The 20,044-nt window shown below is 44.2% G+C and overlaps 1 protein-coding gene across 1 annotated transcript in view; it reads left to right on the forward strand.

The window, feature by feature from the left end:
- Nucleotides 1–257: 257 nt before the first annotated feature.
- Nucleotides 258–20,044, forward strand: part of LOC309799165 (protein FAM170A-like) — a gene marked incomplete at both ends in the record, with an annotated part of 198,993 nt that continues 179,206 nt past the window's right edge. The window contains 2 exons of the mRNA XM_082612158.1: nucleotides 258–327; nucleotides 2,647–2,787. Coding sequence (XP_082468284.1) covers nucleotides 258–327; nucleotides 2,647–2,787 — 211 coding nt within the window. The remainder of the gene's footprint in view (nucleotides 328–2,646; nucleotides 2,788–20,044) is intronic.

Here is a 20,044-nt window from a genome sequence, read left to right on the forward strand (position 1 = left end):
TGTCATCATTGAGGTCACAGAGTCCTGCTGTGCGCCTGGCAACCTTGGAAACTTAACAGCCCTGGTGAGCACTAGGCAGCACTGCTGGTTCAATAAGTGGTACCAGTTTTTCAGCCATTTAGGCGACTTGACTATTTTTATTTGTATTGAATCATTTCAACGGATTGCCCAAGAGCCAACAAGGGCCAACCTGTAGGGAAGAGGAGGAGTTGGACATCTCTTGAGGCATCTTCTAAGGGAGACTTCTAGTTGGTATGATGAAACGGCGACAAAAGAGGAAACATCTGGAAAATGAAGAGTCCCAGGAAACTGCCGAGAACGGAGGAGGTATGTGGGGGGCAACTTGGCTGGGGCACATGGGTTTCTGCCAAACTGAACCTTCTCTAGGAAGAGGGGGACTGAGAACGTGTCACCTGTGAAGCAGGGAGCGAGAGACCTTGTCTCACTGATGCTGCCGTATCCATCCGGAGCGTCCCTGTGGTGTGAGACGGCACAGAACGGCCAGATGCCCCCTGGGAGATGGGAGGTCAGCTCCGCTGCTCTGAGGACTCTCTCCTGGGGCTGCCGGGCCTGGAGCTTTGTCGGACTCACAGCAGGCTGCATCCTGCTTGCACAGACCTAGAGGTGCAGCTTTTCTCAGTCCCCGATTTCTCTCTTATTCTCTTGGATCTTTCGCTGGGGTCATGAGGTGGGGGATGTGAAGGATGCAAGGATGCTGAGAGAGACCCATGAGTTGCTCGGCCTCTTTTACCAAAGTGGAAAGAGAAGCCCCATGAGTTGAAGACCCTGTTGAACAATATCTTGACAAGTGGAATGCAGTTCGAAAGACGATTGTTTGCCTAGGGATGGTGTCATATTGAAAGCAAGGAGGTTTTATTCCTTCAACAGGAACAATTTCCCAAAGGAGACCAAGGGAAGGGAAGGGCTTTCCAGAGACTGAGACCGCGTGGGCAAGGGTGAGAAATGTCCTCATGGTCATGCGGGGAGCGCTGAGAGCCACGGGCCACGTGGTGCCTGCGTGCATTAAATGTAGGCGAGTAGCTTGCCCTGGGAGGGGGTGGTCACCCCAGAGATCCAGCTAGAGGTCTCTGCCCCAGATTAGAGCCCAGTAGCTCCTACCAGGCCCAGGGCCCTGGAGACTGTAGGATGGGCCCTGGGAATGGAGGTCTAGACAGCAGGCAGATTTTCAGGCAGTGGCTGGGACAGGCTGGGGAAGGCATTGACTGCCCCTGACCATTCAGAATATTTTGCTCTATGTTCCTGTGTGTGTGTGGGGGGGGGGCGGAGGGGGTAGTGCAGAAAAGAGCAGGATGAATGGGGGTAGAGTGCTTATCAGATATAAACTCTGCGTGGTACAATTCTTGTCACCCTGCCTGGACCTGGCTGACACTCGGTGTATGTAAGAGTGTATACAGAACATTTGTTAGGTGTGTTTTATGAGACAGTAACTCATACACCCATGTACACTCTGATACAGCAAAAATATCACACACCCCACATATAACTTCCGTATTTAAACCACACACAGCACATGGAGGTATATACACACATCCCTCCTGTACTACGTTCTCATACAACCCACCTGTATCACAGTCCTCTCCTCCAACACCAAACGCTGGAGATGAGATATGTATATAGACACACACACTATATATATAGGACACACACACACACACACACTATATATATATATCTCCTCAACTCTCGCACAAACACACCTAACTTCAGCCATCTCTAAATACCTCTAAAAGAACCAGTCACGTGTCATACACACCACACTTGTAACACATTCTTGAGTAATGCCAGACCCGCTTTGTACAAACCACAGTAAACCACAGTCTCACTAACCCATGTCAGGGTTGCCAGAGAAAATATGGGCTATCCAGTTCAATTTGAATTCCAGATAAAGAACAAGTAATTTTTCAGTATCAGTATGTCCCAAATATTGTATGGGCCATACTTACAGTAAAACTAAGTCAGGCCAAATACTGCATGGGAATACTTACACTAAAAAATTATTCTGGGTTTATCTGAAACTGAAATTTAACTGGGTGCCCTGTATTTTTCTTCGCTTAGTCTGGCAACCCTTATATACTTACCACCAGCTCAGGTATTATATATTAATTGTATTTTTGTTTAGTGTGTGTCTTCCTCTACTAGAATGTGCAGCGTTACCAGAGACTACAACAATGCAAGAGTGCCGGATACACAGGAGTAGCTGCTTACTGAATCTTGGTGAATGAATGAATGAACACACACCATAAATACAAGCCACACCATGTAATGAGGAAAAGTTACATGTCCCAGAATTCCTGACTTGTGAACAGAAACCATGCACACAAAGGCCACAGACACAGATAAGACACATCTCCACCGTGCTCCCCATGCCAACCCCACACTTACCACAGACTTAACTGATACACATCACTCACTCTTCCCACATACTTACGGTCACCACCGAGGCCTACATTACCAACAAGACAGTGATAGAGTAAGTACTGATTTGAATTAAATACTGGAGTATCCACTGGGAACCACACTCTCAACTGTGTGTATTCACTGCACCTGACACGTGCCAGACACTCGGTAAGTATTTGTGGACAGAGGACTGATGAACCCACCCTGAGCCTTTCATTCCTCCCTCAGGAATCTCGAAGTCACAAGAGGATCCCCCTCACCTTGGATCCACTGTGGTGGCCCAAGGCTGCAGCCCAGGGGCAGGGGAGGTCTCCTCTGCCTCTACATACTTCTCCTGTGCTGCTTCTCCGCGCAAGCTCATTTACGCTGGTAAGGGCGCGGGGCTCCTCAGGTGAGGGGGTGCTTGGCTGTGAGGCAGGAGGCACACAGATCCCAGTGAGGCTGAGAGGAAACCCAGGGTCATCAGAGGTGATGAGGGCTCTGTGGAGGAGCCTGGGCAGGATGGCTGAGCTGTTACGAGGGCGTGGATCCCAGCTGAGTCTGGGGCGGGGGTGTGTGAATCCTGGTACTACCATGGTGTTGAATTCAAGGAGCAGGGGCCGGAAAGGTCTGGGCTTGAGGTGGAGGGAAGAGGGACCAGATTAAGCATCTTCAGAGGCAAATGTAGGGTTTGTCTTTGCCTTTGATTCCAGAGAAGGACAGAGTTCTACATCATAGATCTCCAGCCTGAGAGCAGGACCATCCAGCTCAGGTCCACAGAGCTCACACATACATCCGCCCTCCAGGCACAGCCCTTCTCAGTGCACACAGAAACCCCAAGCACCACAGCCCCATTCCACAAGTAATGCACCACACTCCTCGTCGTACACGCATCCACCCGCGTCGCTCACATACCACAGCCCTCACCACCATACTCCACACCCCTGTATACAGACACCGCTCCAGTATCCCCCCACACGCACATGAAAAGCCCACAGATGACACCAGATACACCGCTCCGTCCTACGGCCAACAGACACCAAGCTCACGACATAGCTACGTCATGCAAATGTCCCTCTCTCGTCTACCACACCTGCTCCCTCAGCTTCTGGCACGGCCCATGCATGTTATTATGTTTTTAATTTCCTTTTTCAGGAATCCGGAGATCACATCGAGACACTGCCCAGCCTAAAGCACCCCTAGCCCAGGTTCAGGAAAAAGGGGAGACTGCTCCCCCATCACACTGTGTCTCCTCCTCACCCTCTTCACCCTGTAAGCACTATCTGCACCCAGACAAAGAGGAAAGGGGCATGAAAATATACTACATGCAGGTACAAGTGAACAAGGGTGTAGCTGTCTCCTGGAAGACAAAGAAACCCTTGGAGTTGCCTGAAAAGCAGCTGACGATAGAAGAAGGGACCCTTCCTGAGGATGCGTGCACAGTAGGCACTTACCCCTCTGATGTGTTCACCGAAAGCCTCCTGTCTGACAGTGAGCCCACTGGGGAGGAGAAAGAGTATGAGGAAAGGGCAGAGCCAGGCAGCCCATCAGGGTCACCTGCAGTCCAGGAGACACCCAGGGCCAAGACACCGGCCTGGATGGTGACCATGGAGACCGGCTTCAGGTGCATGGCCTGCTGCCGGGTCTTCCACACCTCGGAGATCCTCCAGCAGCACGTGAAGGGCGGCGTCCTGGAGGGGTTCGCCTGCCGTTTCTTTCATCTCAACATCGCCCAGTGGATGGCCAATGTGGAATTCGAGAGCACCCCTGAGGAGGAGGGCAGTGTGGGACCCGAGACCACCTCTGAGGACGAGGAGGACGAGGAGGACGAGGAGGAGAAGCTAGAAGGCCCCAGCCCGAAGAGACCCCGCAGGCAGGGTCTTTTCTCTCTTTTGAGTTCCACACAGCAACTGAGATTCATGGGACAGAAGATCCTGGAGACGGTGTGGCCTTGGAAGAGGTAAGGCTTGAGGCTGGCAGTCTTCTGAGCCTATGTCACAAGGGCCCAGAGGAGTCTAAGGGAAGGGGCCGCACACATGTGCTGGTTTACCTAATGGCTCTGCAGTTGCATCAACTTGGGACACACCCAGCACTTCCAAAGGCATTGACCTCTGTTGACGTAAATAAGAAGGTGGAGCCTTTTCCTAGGAGTTTTCTCAGGGTCTGCACGATGGACCTCAACTCTTAGAGGACGTACTGCCAGCAGCTCCTTCTCGGCAGAGAGAGCCAGGAGTGGTCTCAAGAGAGGACAGGGGCCCTTGCAGGACCAGAACTTTGAGGTCTGAGAGGCTTGGGCCTGAGCCGAGATCTCACCCTGACCACTGTACCTAGCCTTCTGTGACAAAGGGGAATATGAAAGAGAGTCACGTGGAAATGAGGTCCCCCGAGATATGGAAATGTTCCAGAACCTTCGTTGCGTGGTAGTTGATCTGGAGCCAAGCTCACTGTGGTGTGTGTGGCTCTGAGCATTAAGGCAATGCTGGAGGGTAACCCTGACCAGCAGAGCTTGGAGTGCTTCTTGTCTCTTCCTGTTCTACCTCATTTGCTTTATCCCTTCCAGGGAGAAGAAAGGACCCTCGGGAGAGTAGCAGACAGAATGCCGTGGTCTGAAGGAGGATGAAGGGACCGGCACTCAGTCTAACATCATATGACAATAGGAACGTCCTATGCAATAAAGGGCATTTTCCAAACCTTTCCTGGATGTTTTAGTTAATTACATTTTTCTATCTATGCATCTGTCTATCAGTCATCTACATCTGTATCTTTCAAGGTTTGTAAACAAGCTTTCACATAAGCACTAGAGACGTCCGCCAGCATTTTCCAGAAGGAGGCCTTGGAATTGCTGGGGACTCCTCACAAATAGGGAATGGCAACAACCCCTGCCACACAGACTATGCACGTGGCCCTCCTGACTTACTCCCACTCTCTCTCTGAATTTCCCGAGGTCTGAGATGAGGGTGCTGGCTGGAGGCAATGATCACGTGCAGGCTGAATCTTCTCCAGATTCTGATTCTCTTCCTGGGCATATCGTCCTCAAGCACAGTTTCCATGTCCCTGGCCACACTGATCTCTCTCCTTCAGTCCTTCCCTCCCTCCCTGTCCTGCCTCCCAGTGCAGAGAATACTTTTTTACATTTGAGACGACATTTATTTTTTGTTCTCAGAATTCTCACCTGTTCTACTGTGGCCTCTGTTTTGAACATTCCAAATCTGAGAATTTTCTTTTTTTCTCCCTCATTTCTGCTGAGCCTTTACCTTCCTAATGCAGTGAACTCACAGTGCCTAGCTGACTGGATGAAGAATAAAATCCAGGGAGCAAAGAGAAATAATAAAAGAATATATCAGTTAATTTTTCATAGTGTTATCCAACTACATATTTTTAAAATTTTGGAATAATATTAGGAATCTTCTCTTTATAAAAAACTGAATTGTTGGGCTTCCCTGGTGGAGCAGTGGTTAAGAGTATGCCTGTGAATGCAGGGGCCATGGGTTCGAGCCGTGGTCTGGGAAGATCCCACGTGCCATGGAGTAACTAAGCCCGCACGCCACAACTACTGAGCCTGCGCTCTAGAGCCCGTGTGCCACATCTACCGAGCCCACGTGCCACAACTACGGAAGCCTGAGTGCCTAGAGCCCATGCTCCGCAACAAGAGAAGCCACTGCAATGAGAAGCCCGTGCACCACAGCCAAGAGGAGCCCCCGCTCACTGCAACTATGGAACACCCGCTAGCAGCAACAAAGACCCAATGCAGCCCAAAATAAATTAATTAATTTTAAAAAATTGAATTAGTTTCAAGGGTACAATGTATAAAAGTACAATAAAAGCCCCCCTTCATAACCCCCCAACCCCACTCTCAAGATGGAATAGATATGCTGTGATACAATTTATAGTCGTAGTACTACTACTCCTCCCACCACATCCGAAATCCTCTGAGCCAGGTGCAGCAGCTTCCTTTCACAATGCTAGGACCCGCCACAAGACACATGATAATCCCTTTGGACATTTCAAGGAGCAGCACCAAGGGAACAGTACCGGGGAAATGCCACTGACAGCTCAGAATATCCATGGCATTTCTAGAGCCTCGGCACTGCTCTAGCTCTGGGTATGAAGGTCCAAAAAGGACGTCAGAGAATGTTCATACTTGTAAACAAGCTCCACCTTTGAAACACAATCTACATAGAAACACATATACAAGCCTGCACAATGGATGAAGCCAACGTCTCCTCCATGATTGACCTTCTGACCACCTTATTGTCTCCTCAACCATAAAAGGTCAATTTCAGACTCACGACCTTGCCTTGTCACCAGAAACATCCAAGCTTGGATCAGTCTTTCTAAGACCAGATATTTGCTCTGTGAACTATCAGAGACTTGTCACATACACAGAAGTAAAACAGGATTGTTTCTATCTACCTGGGGACCTGGAGTCTTTCACATTTCTCCTGTTAAGACTCTCAGAGCACCAAAACTTTACCTACAAAGGGTTCAAGCTATGACACTCCCAATTTTCACAAACCTCCTCATCTCTTGTGAGTCACATGCAGCCAATTCCAGGAATTGGAAACATGGTTGTGAGGATGAAACTGACTTTGGGGCTGCCCTTGGATATGGTCTTCCAGACTTACCAAAAGGACATTAAGAGGAAGGTTTACCCCACCTCAGGGAAACCCGAGGCAGTACTTGCAGTCAAGGGCTGGCCAAGGCTTCTGCGCTACATCCAAAAAGAATTTCATACTGTACCTGGATCTGCTGAAGCCATTTCTGACTGTCCGAGAGCCAGCGTGTACCGTTCCTGAACTGCCTTCATTGTGGATCATCAGTAGGGCTGTCACCTTTACTAAATAAAAATACAGGATACCCAGTTAAACTTGAACTTCACATGAATAATAAGTCATCACTTTTAGTATAAGTAGATCCTATGTACTATTTGGGGCATACTTACCTTAAAAATGTACTCGTTGTTTTTCTGACATTCATATTTAACTGAAGAGCCTATATTTTATCTGTCAACCCTACTCAGCAGAAATGATGGAGGCTTATAGAGATCCAAGAGATGCCTCAGAGCATCCTCAGCTTTTATTTCTATGTCCTGGACAGTCAGCCCGAGCTTCCCACTCCCATTAATTGGCTATAATGGAGTATAGTCTCCATTTTAGAGGTTTTGCTACCTGTCGTTGTTATTATCTTCCTCTCACAGCAGTGAGAGGCCCGCATATTGCAAAACAAACAAACAAACAAACAAACAAAAAGGAATAAGCTTGAATAATTCCTCCAAATCTCAGTGGTTTAAAACAACAAAGGTTCATTTCCCGCTCGTTGTACATGCCCATCATGGGCTGCCTAGGAGTTCTGCTCTTCGTTTTCCTTATTCCTGCCCCCAGCTTGACAAAGCCACCTCTCTCAGTCATCTTTGTAGAGAGAAAGAATTCTGGAGCCTCACACTGGCAGTGTGAGTTCTCGCCCAAAAGTAACACACATCACTTCCACCCAGAATTGTTGACCACAATCTTATTTTTAGGGAAACCACTGCCCAAAACTGCCTGCCCTGACCAGGCCCGACAGTAACCACTTTCACGAGCTATCTTAAAACAGGAGGTCCTGGTAAGGAACGCGGAACTAACCAACTACCACCAACCGGAAGAATTAGGGAAAGGTCAAAAGGAGAGAGGAGACTCCTGTCCATATGTCCTACCAACCTCCCAGAATCCTTCTCTCTGGAACCTATCTTAGCTGAGCAATGTGTGCACCACCAGAAAGGATCCTGAGTCAGAATGACTGGCCGGAGACAACCCAGAAACTAACCCCATCACCATAAAACCTGAGACTGCGAGCCACATGGCAGAGCAGTTCTCCTGGGTTCCCTTCCCCTCCTGCTCTGCACCCGGACACCCCTTCCCAATAAAGTCTGTTGCTTTGTCAGCACGTGTGTCTCCTCAGAAAATTCTTTTCTGAGTGGTAGACAAGAGCCCACTCTTGGGCCCTGGAAGAGGTCCCTCTTCCTGCAACATTATCATGTGTCTCTCCATTTTCTAAACTCCTTAGGCAAAAGTAATTGTGAACAATACTACTGAATAGTACAGAAACCATACAGAAAAATTCTAATCCCTCCCTGTTAAATAGGAGACTTGACAAAACCACCAAGCTATGCATTCACAAAACTGGGTCTAGAACTCACATCTCTTAGGTCATGATTCAGAACCTTTTCCCACTATGCTATATGTTAGGATTTTTACACCAAGACAATGTAGTTGGGTTAATAATGCCTTTCATTTTTTGTTTTTGTTTTTTTTTTCATAAATGGATTCAGGAGGGAGGCTTTGGAAGCCCCTAAAACACTTGCCTTAAACTGAAAAGCAACTGGAAAATAATCCCACTGCCTTTTGAAATGTTTGACCTAGTAAAGATTAGATGTCTGGGAGGCTTTTAGGTTCTGAATATAAGGAATAAAAAGGAAACAATCTTCCTAAGACTTTAGGAAACAGGCGGAAAAACTCTTGACTCCCACTTTGCTATTTTGATTAGCTCGTTGACACTTCAGTTCTTTGACTAATAGCAGTGGCAACAGCTGGAGTTTAGCCAAGATATAAGTATATATAATAGGGTGGCGGCCCCTGCAGAACCACATACCACTGTAAATGCTTTAGCTCAATCCTACTTGCTCATAGGTCTGTGCAAAGTAACAAATGGTTCTGAAACATTTATTCCAAATAGCTTTCTTAGTATTACTTTAAAGATAACTTGGCTGCCAAATACTTGCTCCCTGGTGAAAAAGAATGCATATATGGGAGGAGGATTTATGTATCAAGATATGCTGCTTATTTCCCTCCTGCTGATACAATGCACATCTAATGAATTAGAGATAATCTTCCTCTCTTCCCCAAATTGTAGATAAATGAGTATGTCGTTTCTCCCTCCCTTCAATTCATCCTGGTCATAGTTATTTTCTTTAAGAATATTATTCCCCTGCTTAAATCTTAAATGGCTTCCCAATGCGAGAAGAAGAAAACCGAAAAGAGTCAACCGAACGTTCAAAGCCCCGTAGGGTTGAAGACCCTGCCGAGTTTTCCAGACTAAGCGTAACACTCACCTTCCCGCCTCCACTCAACTAGGCCAGACTTCCCTCCCTCCATCAGAGGACAGGCGCTTGCTCAACTCATTTCTTTCAAGAGTATAATTTTTCAAAGTACAAATTGTTTTTAAGTTCAATTAAAATCCCACTTTCTACAGGAAGCCCTTCCAGATATCCCAGTGAGAATGGACCACACATTTTCCCAGCATGTTAGTTGTACCTCTGTGATAACTCTTTTCACATCCTTCAATCGGGCAGACTCTTAATGAATGCGTCTGATTTCCCCCACAACATAGAGTAGGAGCCCTTGGAAAGTAAGAGGCCATGATTCCTTATCTCTGGATTTTCCACATCTCCTTGCACTGAGTATGATCCCTAGCAGGACCCTGTGGGCTCCTGGGCACAAAGCCTGTATCGGTGTCCCCCATTTCTTGATTACAGGAAATAGGCTTCATTCAGCCTCCATGACCTTCCCTGAGTTCCAAGGAGCAGGTTCAAACAGTTGCTAATTAGAGAAGGGAGGGGATGCGAGACAAGGGAGGAATAGTCAAAAGAAACACTAGTGCAGCCTTCTGGCAGGGTCTTGGTTCCCCCTTAAGGGATACACATAACAATATCTTTGAGCTGTTTTGCAGATACTGAAACCCCCACTAGGTGGGAGAAGTTAATGGTGTGCTACCCACAAACACGCAGACCCCAGAACCAGTTGGAACCGTAAGGTTGATGATGCTGACACCCACGTACCTCACCACCAACCAATCAGGGAAATGTCCATGAGCTGATCATGCTCTCCTCTTTGAACGATTACTATAAAACTCCTCACTACCCTCTCCAGGTCAGGGACACAGAGTTTTGAGGGCAATCGCCTGCTCTAGCCCCCTTTGCCTGGCAAAGCAATAAAGCTATTCTTTTCTACTTCACCCACAACTCTGTCTTGAGATTTAATTCAGTGTCAGGGTACGGAGGCCGGATTCGGCTTCAAGTATGAGCTCCCCTACTTGCTCCTCTATCCCGCAAAAAAAAAAAAAAGCTTAAATAAATTACCAAAGTACTGGATCTTCTTCCTCCCTAGGTAAAACAATGTCCTGACCAGTGGCCTCTCTTCCTTTTCCCCATACCAGCACAGGAATGCCATCTCTGCATTTATGCTTGCCTGTCACCATGTTCATGTAACTGAACAAAAGTGACAGCCCTCGGGCTTCCCTGGTGGTGCAGTGGTTGGGAGTCCGCCTGCCGATGCAGGGGACACGGGTTCGTGCCCCGGTCCGGGAGCATCCCGCATGCCGCGGAGCCGCTGGTCCCGTGAGCCATGGCCGCTGGGCCTGCACGTCCGGAGCCTGTGCTCCGCAACGGGAGAAGCCACAACAGTGAGAGGCCCACATACCGCAAAAAAAAAAAAAAAAAAAAGTACTATACACCATGCCCAAATGAAATGCAGTGATGATGAAACATATGAAAATCAATCATTGTAATACAGCAAATTAACAGAAGGAAAGACAAAACCACGTGATTATATCAACTGATGTAGAAAAAACATTTGACAAAAGTTTAACACCCTTTCCTGATAAAAACACAGCGAACTATTAATAGAAGGAAAGTACTTCAACATAATAAAAGCCATATATGAAAAACCAACAGCTAACATCATACTCGGCAGTGAAAGACTTAAAGCTTTTCCTCTAAGACCAGGAAGACGGAAAAGATACCCACTCTCATCACTACTATTCAACATAGTACTAAATGTCCTAGCCAGAGAAATCAGACACACAAAAAAATAAAATAAAAGGCATCCAAATTTGAAAGGAAGAAGTAAAATGATCTCTGTTTACAGATGACATATTAGGCACAAAAATTCCTAAAGATTACACACACACACACACACACAAACAAACCTGCTGAACCCAAGAAATAATTTTAGCAAAGTTGCAGAATACAAAATTAACAAACACAATGCAGTTGCATTTTTATACATTAACAATGATCAATCTGAAAGAGAATTAAGAAAATAATCTCACTTACAGCAGCATCAAGAAGGAGAAAATGCTTAGGTATAAAATTAGCCAAGAAGGTGAAGAACTTGTACATTGAAAACTACAACACACTGCTTAAAGATATCAAGGAAGATTGTATTTGTATATAAATGGAAAGACATCCCATGCTCAAGGATTGGAATATCGTTAAAATGGCCACGCTACCCAAAGAAATCTACAAATTGAATGCAATTCTGATCAAAATCCCAGTAGCAGAAAAATATCTTATGATTCTTATGGAGCCTCAAGTAGCCATAACAATCTTGTAAAAGAACAAAGTTAGAAGCCTCTCACTTCCTGATTTGAAAACACAGTACAAAGCAACAGCAATCAAAGTGGTATGGTACTTGTAGAAAAACATTTAGACCAGTTTAACAGAGTAGAGAGCCTAGAAATTAACCCTTGCTTATATGGCCAAACGATTTTTGACAAAGGTGCCAAAAATACACAATGGGGAAAACACAATCTCTTAAACAAATGATATTGGAAAACTGGATATCTACTTGCAAAAGAATAAATTAAAGAACGAAGTACAGGGGTTCCCTGTGGTGCAGTGGTTGAGAGTCCACCTGCCAATGCAGGGGACATGGGTTCGTTCCCCTGGTCCGGGACGATCCCACATGCCGCGGAGCGGCTAGGCCCGTGAGCCATGGCCGCTGAGCCTGCGCGTGCGGAGCCTGTGCTCCACAACAGGACAGGCCACAACAATGAGAGGCCCGCGTACCGCAAAAAAAAAAAAAGAAAGAAAGGAGTACAGGACCAAAACTATAAAACTCCTAGAAGCAAGCATAGGGTAAAAATTTTAGAACATTACATTTGGCAATAATTTCTGGGATACGATACTAAAAGCACATACAACAATGCAAAAGTAGACAAATAGGACTACATCAAATTTTAAAACTTCCATGCAGGTAAGGAAACAATCAACAGAATGACAAGGCAACCTACTGGAATGGGAAAAATATTTGAAAATCTTATATCTAATGTGGGATTAATATCCAAAATATCTGAGGAACTTCCACAACTCAACAAAAAAAACCACAAATAACTGATTTTTTAAGTGCAAAGAACTTGAATAGACAAGTCTCCAGTGAAGATATACAAATGGCCAACAAGCACATGAAAAGATGCTCAACATCACTAAACTTAAGAGAAATGCAAATCAAGGCCACAATGAGACATTATCTCACACCCATTGGGATGGCCACTGTCAAAAGAACAGAAATAACAAGTGTTGGAGAGGACACGGAGAGGTTAGAACCCTGTGCCCTCTTGCTGGGAATGAGAAATGGTGCAGCCACTATAGAAAATAGTACAGAAGTTCCTCAAAAAATTAAAAATAAAATTACCATATGATCCAGCAATCCCACTTCTGGGTTTATATGCAAAATAATTCAAAGCAGGATCTCAGAAATAAATCTGCACACTCTGCAACATTATTCACAATAGTCAGGAGGTGGAAGCAAACAAAATATTCCTTCACAGATGAATGGACATACAAACAATGAAATATTATACAGCCTTAAAAAAAAAAGAAGGGAATCCTGTCAAATGCTACAACATGGATGAATCCTGAGGACATGATGCTAAGCAAAATAAGCCAGTCACAAAAGGACAAATACTGTATGATTCCTCTCATATGAAGTATGTAGAGTACTCAAAATCATAGAAACAGAAAGTAGAAAAGTGGTTGCCAAGGAAGGGCTGGAAGAAGGAGGGTGGGGGAATTAGTGTTTAATGGGTAGCGAGTTTCAGTTCTGCAAGATGAAAAAGTTCTAGAAGTCTGTTGCACAACAATGTGAATACACTTAAAACACTAAACTGTACGCTTAAAATGACTTAGATGATAATCACTGTCATGTGTTTTGAGTACAATTTTTTAAATATATACTGACGTCTGAGTGCTAACCACAGAGAATATCATTTAATTTGTCTGGGATGCAGACTGGACACTGGGATTTTATTTTATTTTTTTTTAATTTTTTTTTGCGGTACGCGGGCCTCTCGCTGTTGTGGCCTCTCCCGTTGCGGAGCACAGGCTCCGGAGGCGCAGGCTCAGCGGCCATGGCTCACGGGCCCAGCCGCTCCATGGCATGTGGGATCTTCCCGGACCGGGGCACGAACCCGTGTCCCCTGCATCGGCAGGCGGACTCTCAACCACTGCGCCACCAAGGAAGCCCGACACTGGGAGTTTTTAAAGGCCTCCTGTAATTCATCAGTGCCATACAGGACCATGGGCCTAGTGTCACATGTTATGATTTTTCCAAGACAGGCTAAAATCAAGATTTTTATCTTTATTTGTAATGTTTATATAAACACTGCTGGGTGTTTTTTTAATGCTGGCAACTAATTTTTTAAATTCTGTGCAAACCAAACACACCACTCTTGCTGCCTCTTGGGCTACCGATCTCCAAGTTCCTTTCTAGTTTAAAATGTCTGTGGATCAAAATTAAGTTTCCTGTGTCTCAGTAGGTGGCCTCCTTACCAGGGGACTCTCCTCTGGCTTTTGAATCTTCCTATGTGAAATACTCATCAATAAAATGGGTCACTATGCACAATGGGGTGTCCCAAGAAGTGTATCATGTATCATGGTTACAAGTCCTTGGCATGTGTGGGTTATCGTTTTGGTCAGTAAAGTCGATTGGAGGCTTCTGAACAACAATTTCAGGCAGAGAAACCTGGTTGTTTTGAGGGGGTGGGGGGATGTTTGTTTATTTGATTTCCAGTTTGAGAGAACCCTGTAGTTTAAGCTGAATAGTACATGGATTCCTAAATACATTTACCATACAAAAGTTGAATTGCTTTGATGTAAGTAGGACTGGAGAAGTGGGAAGTGAATGACTGTAATTCATCTCCTGCCTTATCAACAGGCTTTTCTGTCCTGAGCAAACTCGGCTCCACAGAGCCTCCATCCAGGTTCAAAGGGAAAGGTTCAAGGGCTGGAGGAGGGAAAGCAGTGAGCTGAACATCTTCATTCCCTGCTCCTGAGTAACCACTGCTCTTACCCACTGTACTGAGCTTCTACTTAAGCTTTTGTTAGAAAAGGGGTTCAAGTGCTTTAAAGAAAGAAGTTAAAAAAACCCTGACCTAGATGAGGGTATCTAGAATACTCATTAATTTTTCAGATAACACTAATAGAAAAGTAACTGCACAAATAGAAAATACAAGCACCAATGAACAGTGAATACATGGATGGAAAAGAAAGTGGAATTCTGAGGCTATCCAACAAACCAAATCATACGTTATTGTTTATAACACAACTTCAACCTAGAGAAAGCCTAAGTAAAAGCATGGGGATGTAAGGTCCCTTGCAGCCTGCCCACTCACCTTCCGCGTGGAGCAACACTCCAGGCTAGATTTTAGTGTCTGTGAGAGTGAAAAGCATGCTTAGCAGTGAGGTTAAGTAAAGGTCTATAACATGAATCTTGAGGAAAGAGTAAAATAACCAAGATTATTCTTTCAAGATAAAAACACTATAAAAGATTGAATCTAAAAAGACAAAGGCTGCAGAAGCAGCCAAAGAAAAAAATAGGTAAATTGGACTATATCAAAATTTAAAACTTTTATGCATCCAACTTTTGTACTATCAACAAAGTGAAAAGGCAGCTCTTGGAATGAAACAAAATATTTGCAAATTATATGTCTGACAAAGGGTTAATATCAAGAATATAAACAGAACTCCTACAACTCAACAACAAAACAAACAAACAACTCAATTTAAAAATGGGCAAAGGACTTGAATAGGAATTTCTTCCAAGAAAATATACAAATATCTAATAAGCGCATGAAGAGATGGCTTTACATCTCTAATATTAGGGAAATACAAATCAAAACCACAGTGAGACACCACTTCCCATTCGTCAGGATGGTTATTATCAAAAAAACGGAAAATAACTATTGGTGAAGATGCGGAGAAATCGGAACTCTTGTGCGCTGCTGGTGGGAATATAAAACAGTGCAACACTGTGGAAAGTAGTATGGCAGTTCCTCAAAAAATTAAAAATAGGATTACTATCTGATCCAACAATTCCACTTTTGGATATATACCCAAAAGAATTGAAAGCAAGGATGTGAAAAGATATTTGCCCACCCACATTCATAGCAGTAGTATTCACAATAGCCAAAAGGAGGAAACAACCCAATTGTGCATCAACGCATGCATGGATAAAGAAAATGTGGTATACACCTAGCGTGAAGTATTATGCAACCTTAAAAAGGAAAGAAATTCTGACACATGCTACAACATGGATGAACCTTGAAGATAGTATGTGAAGTGAAATAAGCCAGTCACAAAAGGACAAATACTGTATATTACCTCACCTATATACGATACCTAGAATAGTCAAATTCATAGAGACAGAAAGTAGAATGATAGTTGCCAGGGGCTGGGGGAAGGGAGGAAAGAGGAGTTATTGTTTAATGAGTAGCGGGTTCCCATCTTACGAGATGAAAAAAGTCCTCGAAGTGGATAGTAGTGATGGTTGCACAACAGTGTGAATGCCACTGAAGTGTATACCTTTTCATAAGATGGTTAAAATGGTAAATTACATGTTATGTATATTTTACCACAATGTTTTCAAACATTTTTTAAAAACAAAGACTATAAAATCATGAAAGCATGTTAGCCCACATGCCAAGTGAGTTTCATGAGATGCCAGCCATACGGACTTAACGTATTTCTTCTTTACAATATCATCCCACTTCACTTGATAGACATGAGAACCTGTGATCCACCAGGGTGAACTCTGAGTGCACCTGCAATGGCAGGACTGGTCATAGGGACTGTGACTTAGGAAGGAAATCAATGGAAACATTAAAGAAAGCTTAGAAGGGCTGGTTGAACACAATGAGGTGAGCAGGAATACTGAAAACATTTCAGCCCAAAGGGATTTTAGTGAACCTGATGATTCTCGAACATTACTGGCAAGGCTACTTATAACAGACATCAAACTACTTATTATAACAGGGGAGATAAAAGTCAACTGGTACAGTTTGTGAGAATGAAGTCTTTAGACTACTAACAGGAAAAAAGTGTAGACAGTAGGGACTGTTTATCAGACACTAAGTGTAATACAGAGAGAAACTAAAGGATCTCATTCCAAAAACACATAAAATTGCCTCATGGATGCTGAAACAATCTTGTGGTTGGAGACAGCAATGATTTCACACATTTTACAATATTAGAAGGTCTGGCCCCCCTTCCTCTGGAAAAGTGAAGATGCTGATTTTTTTTTTCATCCTCTCTGCTTCAGATGGATCTGAGAAACTCAGACGTGTTTGGCATGACGTGTACCACCATTAAATATGCTTAAAGGAGTTACAATATCAATGGATAATGAATAACGTAAAATTAACCATGAATAAAAGACAGACCAAATTTGATACTTCCACGAATTGAGAACTAAGAGCAAATTCACAGCAAGTAAGAGAAAACTCCAACAAAGGAACCTGGAAAAAGCTCCAAAAGATTTAGTTATAACGTAAAAAAGAATTTTCAAGAAAACGTGTCAATTAAGCTTTTGGCAAGATTTAAGAGCAGAGGCAAAGCTCTCAAGTTCATGGTGGTGCTAGAGGATCCAATCCCCCTGCTGTGCCTGAGGTAGGCAGTGAAGGAAGAAGATAAAGACATGATGCTTCGTGGGAGCAGGAAGATACACAAAGAGCTGCCAATGAGCTCCATCAGCAAGTGGCCCCCCAGCCCACTGGCAGCACAATGGGAACCAGACACCTGCGCACAATGCCTGAAGCACACACCAGAAGGATGCTCTGCGTCCAGAGACATGCCAAGCTTCAGCGGCAAAGACCTCTCCAGGTGGGAAAAATGTAATTGACCTATGTGCTTTTCTTCTTTTTATTCCTCTTTTTATTGATGTCAGGTCACTGAATATTCATATCATAAAAGCTATGTTCCATTTCATAGAGATAGCCATTTCAGGGTTTGGGATTTAGACAAATGATCTACTTCACAACAACCATCCGTAAGACCCACATCACTTTACTTCTCAGTATTCAACCTTCCTAAATCCTCCCAGAGGGCTACATTTTACCAAAAGACGTCTCTCCATTCACAGGAGCAGGGCTTCATGGGGGAGCAATTGTTCACACTTTCTGTGACTCGCCAACCACGTTTCTTGTGAGCAAAGGTCACCACGGCTTAATAACACTTTCTGTGTAGAATACGGAGAGGAACACAATTGCATTTTATAATCAGATCTACGTTTGTCCTTGTGACATAGCAACAGAGGAGAATAAAACATTCACTGACTGTCAAGCCTCGAAAGATGACTTTAAATCACCCAGCTTTATGTTTCAGTGGCCTTTCTTATTGAAACATAATCAACTCATATTTGATGAAACAGACACAAGACTATGGGAAGAACAACGATTCCAAATGTGGAGAAGGTCTGGACTTCTTACTGTTTGTTATTTCAGTAATTTAAGCATTTTGAGATTCAGGTCTATGAAAGTCCTTTCTAACCCAAGTCAAGGACTTGGTCTCTCTCCAAAGTTTTTTAAAGAAAACACGGATTGAAAGTCAATGCACATCAGTCATGTGGGGGAAAGGCGGCTTTTGTAGTGAGATATGGATCTGAATCTCAGCCTTATCACTTATTAGTTACATGACCTGACATTAGTGTCGTTACCTCTCTGAGCCTCCATTTTCTGTCTGTAACATGGTGCTGATAATGCTTACTTCTGCTGCTTGCTGAGGATATTAAATGGGGTAATGAATCAACATTACCTGGCACAGAGCCAGGGACAGGGTCAATGTTTTAAAAATTGAAGGTAAAAGAGGTTAGGACATTTCTGGCTTCTATATGTGCTGAGGAGAAGGAAGAAGGTGGGGAGAGAAGGAAAGAAAAGAAGGAGTATCACAGCACAATCCACTGATACCCCTAAGATATGTCACTAGCCTAACATCCTTTCTAACAGAAACACAGAATAGAATCGAAGACCCATCTTATGCAGCCAACTCATAAAGCAGGTATAGGACTCCCACCATAACATCAGGAGTCCAACGGGTTCCACTGTAATTAACTTGGATTTGTACTCAGACCATTCAGATGTGAGGATAAAATCATTTCTTAAATAAACTAAAGGGAACTTAAAGCTATCCCACTACCCCCAGTCTCTACTGCAAGGGCTAAAGAATTTCCATATTCGTCTCCCTTTCCCACTCACTTCAGACATGCCATGTCCCACCAAGATGCAGTTATCCTACTTCCCTCTCTTCCATCTCTGTTTGGGTGAAAAAAATCATCCATTCCTGTATTGGTTCAGTCTTTTGGACCATTTCTAACCGATTTTCTTCATATCTCATCACAGAATGATAACTTTAGGCAAGGCTTGAAGAGTAAACTGCAGCCAGCTAGCAAATTCAAAACAAGCCCAAGGTCAGCAGCACACCAGTGAGACCAGGGTTCATTACTTAAACGTTAGAATCATTTCACATGAAAATGAAAAGGGGGGTTAATCAGTTAATGAATCTGGCACGGCAGCATCCAGAGCGGCAGGGGAGGACAAAACACCGAATGAGTTCAGAAACCAAGGAGACATTATAAACAAAGAGGGCCATTGCCTACATGTCCCTGCTTCTCTCCTTAAGATCTGAATGTCCTTTGAATCCTAACATTTAAGAGTGCAACCCTTTCCAGCTCTGGGAGGCTTGAATGCCTCTAGTGAAATGCCAGCGTTAATGAGAGTCTAATATACCTTTCCACCTGCAGCACCTGTGCAGACAAATTGTACCAGGCTTCAGACAAGCTGAAAAGCCTCCGTGTGCTGTAGATGGAACAGCTGGTAGAGTCAGTGTTCATTTGCTGAATGGTTCCTGTAGTCCCAGCTTGAGCTGGATAGGAAACTCTACAAAGGTAGCTAACTCGGAGCTTCCACGCAAGAAACATCTGTCAACTAAACAACTTTGTGTGAGACGCCTGCCTTCTCGGCTGTGGCAAATGCCGACAAAGACTGCCACCAGATAGACTGACAATGGTAGTCAACACGTCCTTTCTGAAGTGACACAGCAAGACTCCATCGCCACTAGCTCCAGTTTTGAAACAACATCTGGCACAGAACCAGGGTCATTTACCCAACCCCCTCCTTGGAATAAAATGAACACTTGGTTATTCACAATGCATTTGGTCCCCTTCCATTGAGAGGTATTTTAGCTACCTATTTGTTCTATCTATTGAGTTTATTCTGCATCATTGTATCTACTCCACAAAGCCTGTAAGCATTATTATCAAAAAGAAAGATGAAAAACACCTTTTCAGGAACAGAGTGGTAGAAACCTTCAAACCACCCAACTAACTTCAAAGCATTATCTAACTCCCAGAATTACCCCAGTGGGTACAAGCACATACTATGGAGAGAGTGTATTTTTCAATAAAATATTCCCTTTGTGGGCTGAAACATGCCCTATCTTCTTATGAAATTATTAGTTCGTTATTAAAATTCTTCAATTGAACTATTTCCTGAGATCTGTTCCTCTGCTGACTCATACCCACTATCACTGATCCTAATCCCACCCTGTACCAGAGATTCTCAG

The sequence above is a fragment of the Mesoplodon mirus genome (genome assembly GCF_964341445.2).
Source record: "Mesoplodon mirus genome assembly, chromosome: 3".
Lineage (NCBI taxonomy): Eukaryota > Metazoa > Chordata > Mammalia > Artiodactyla > Ziphiidae > Mesoplodon > Mesoplodon mirus.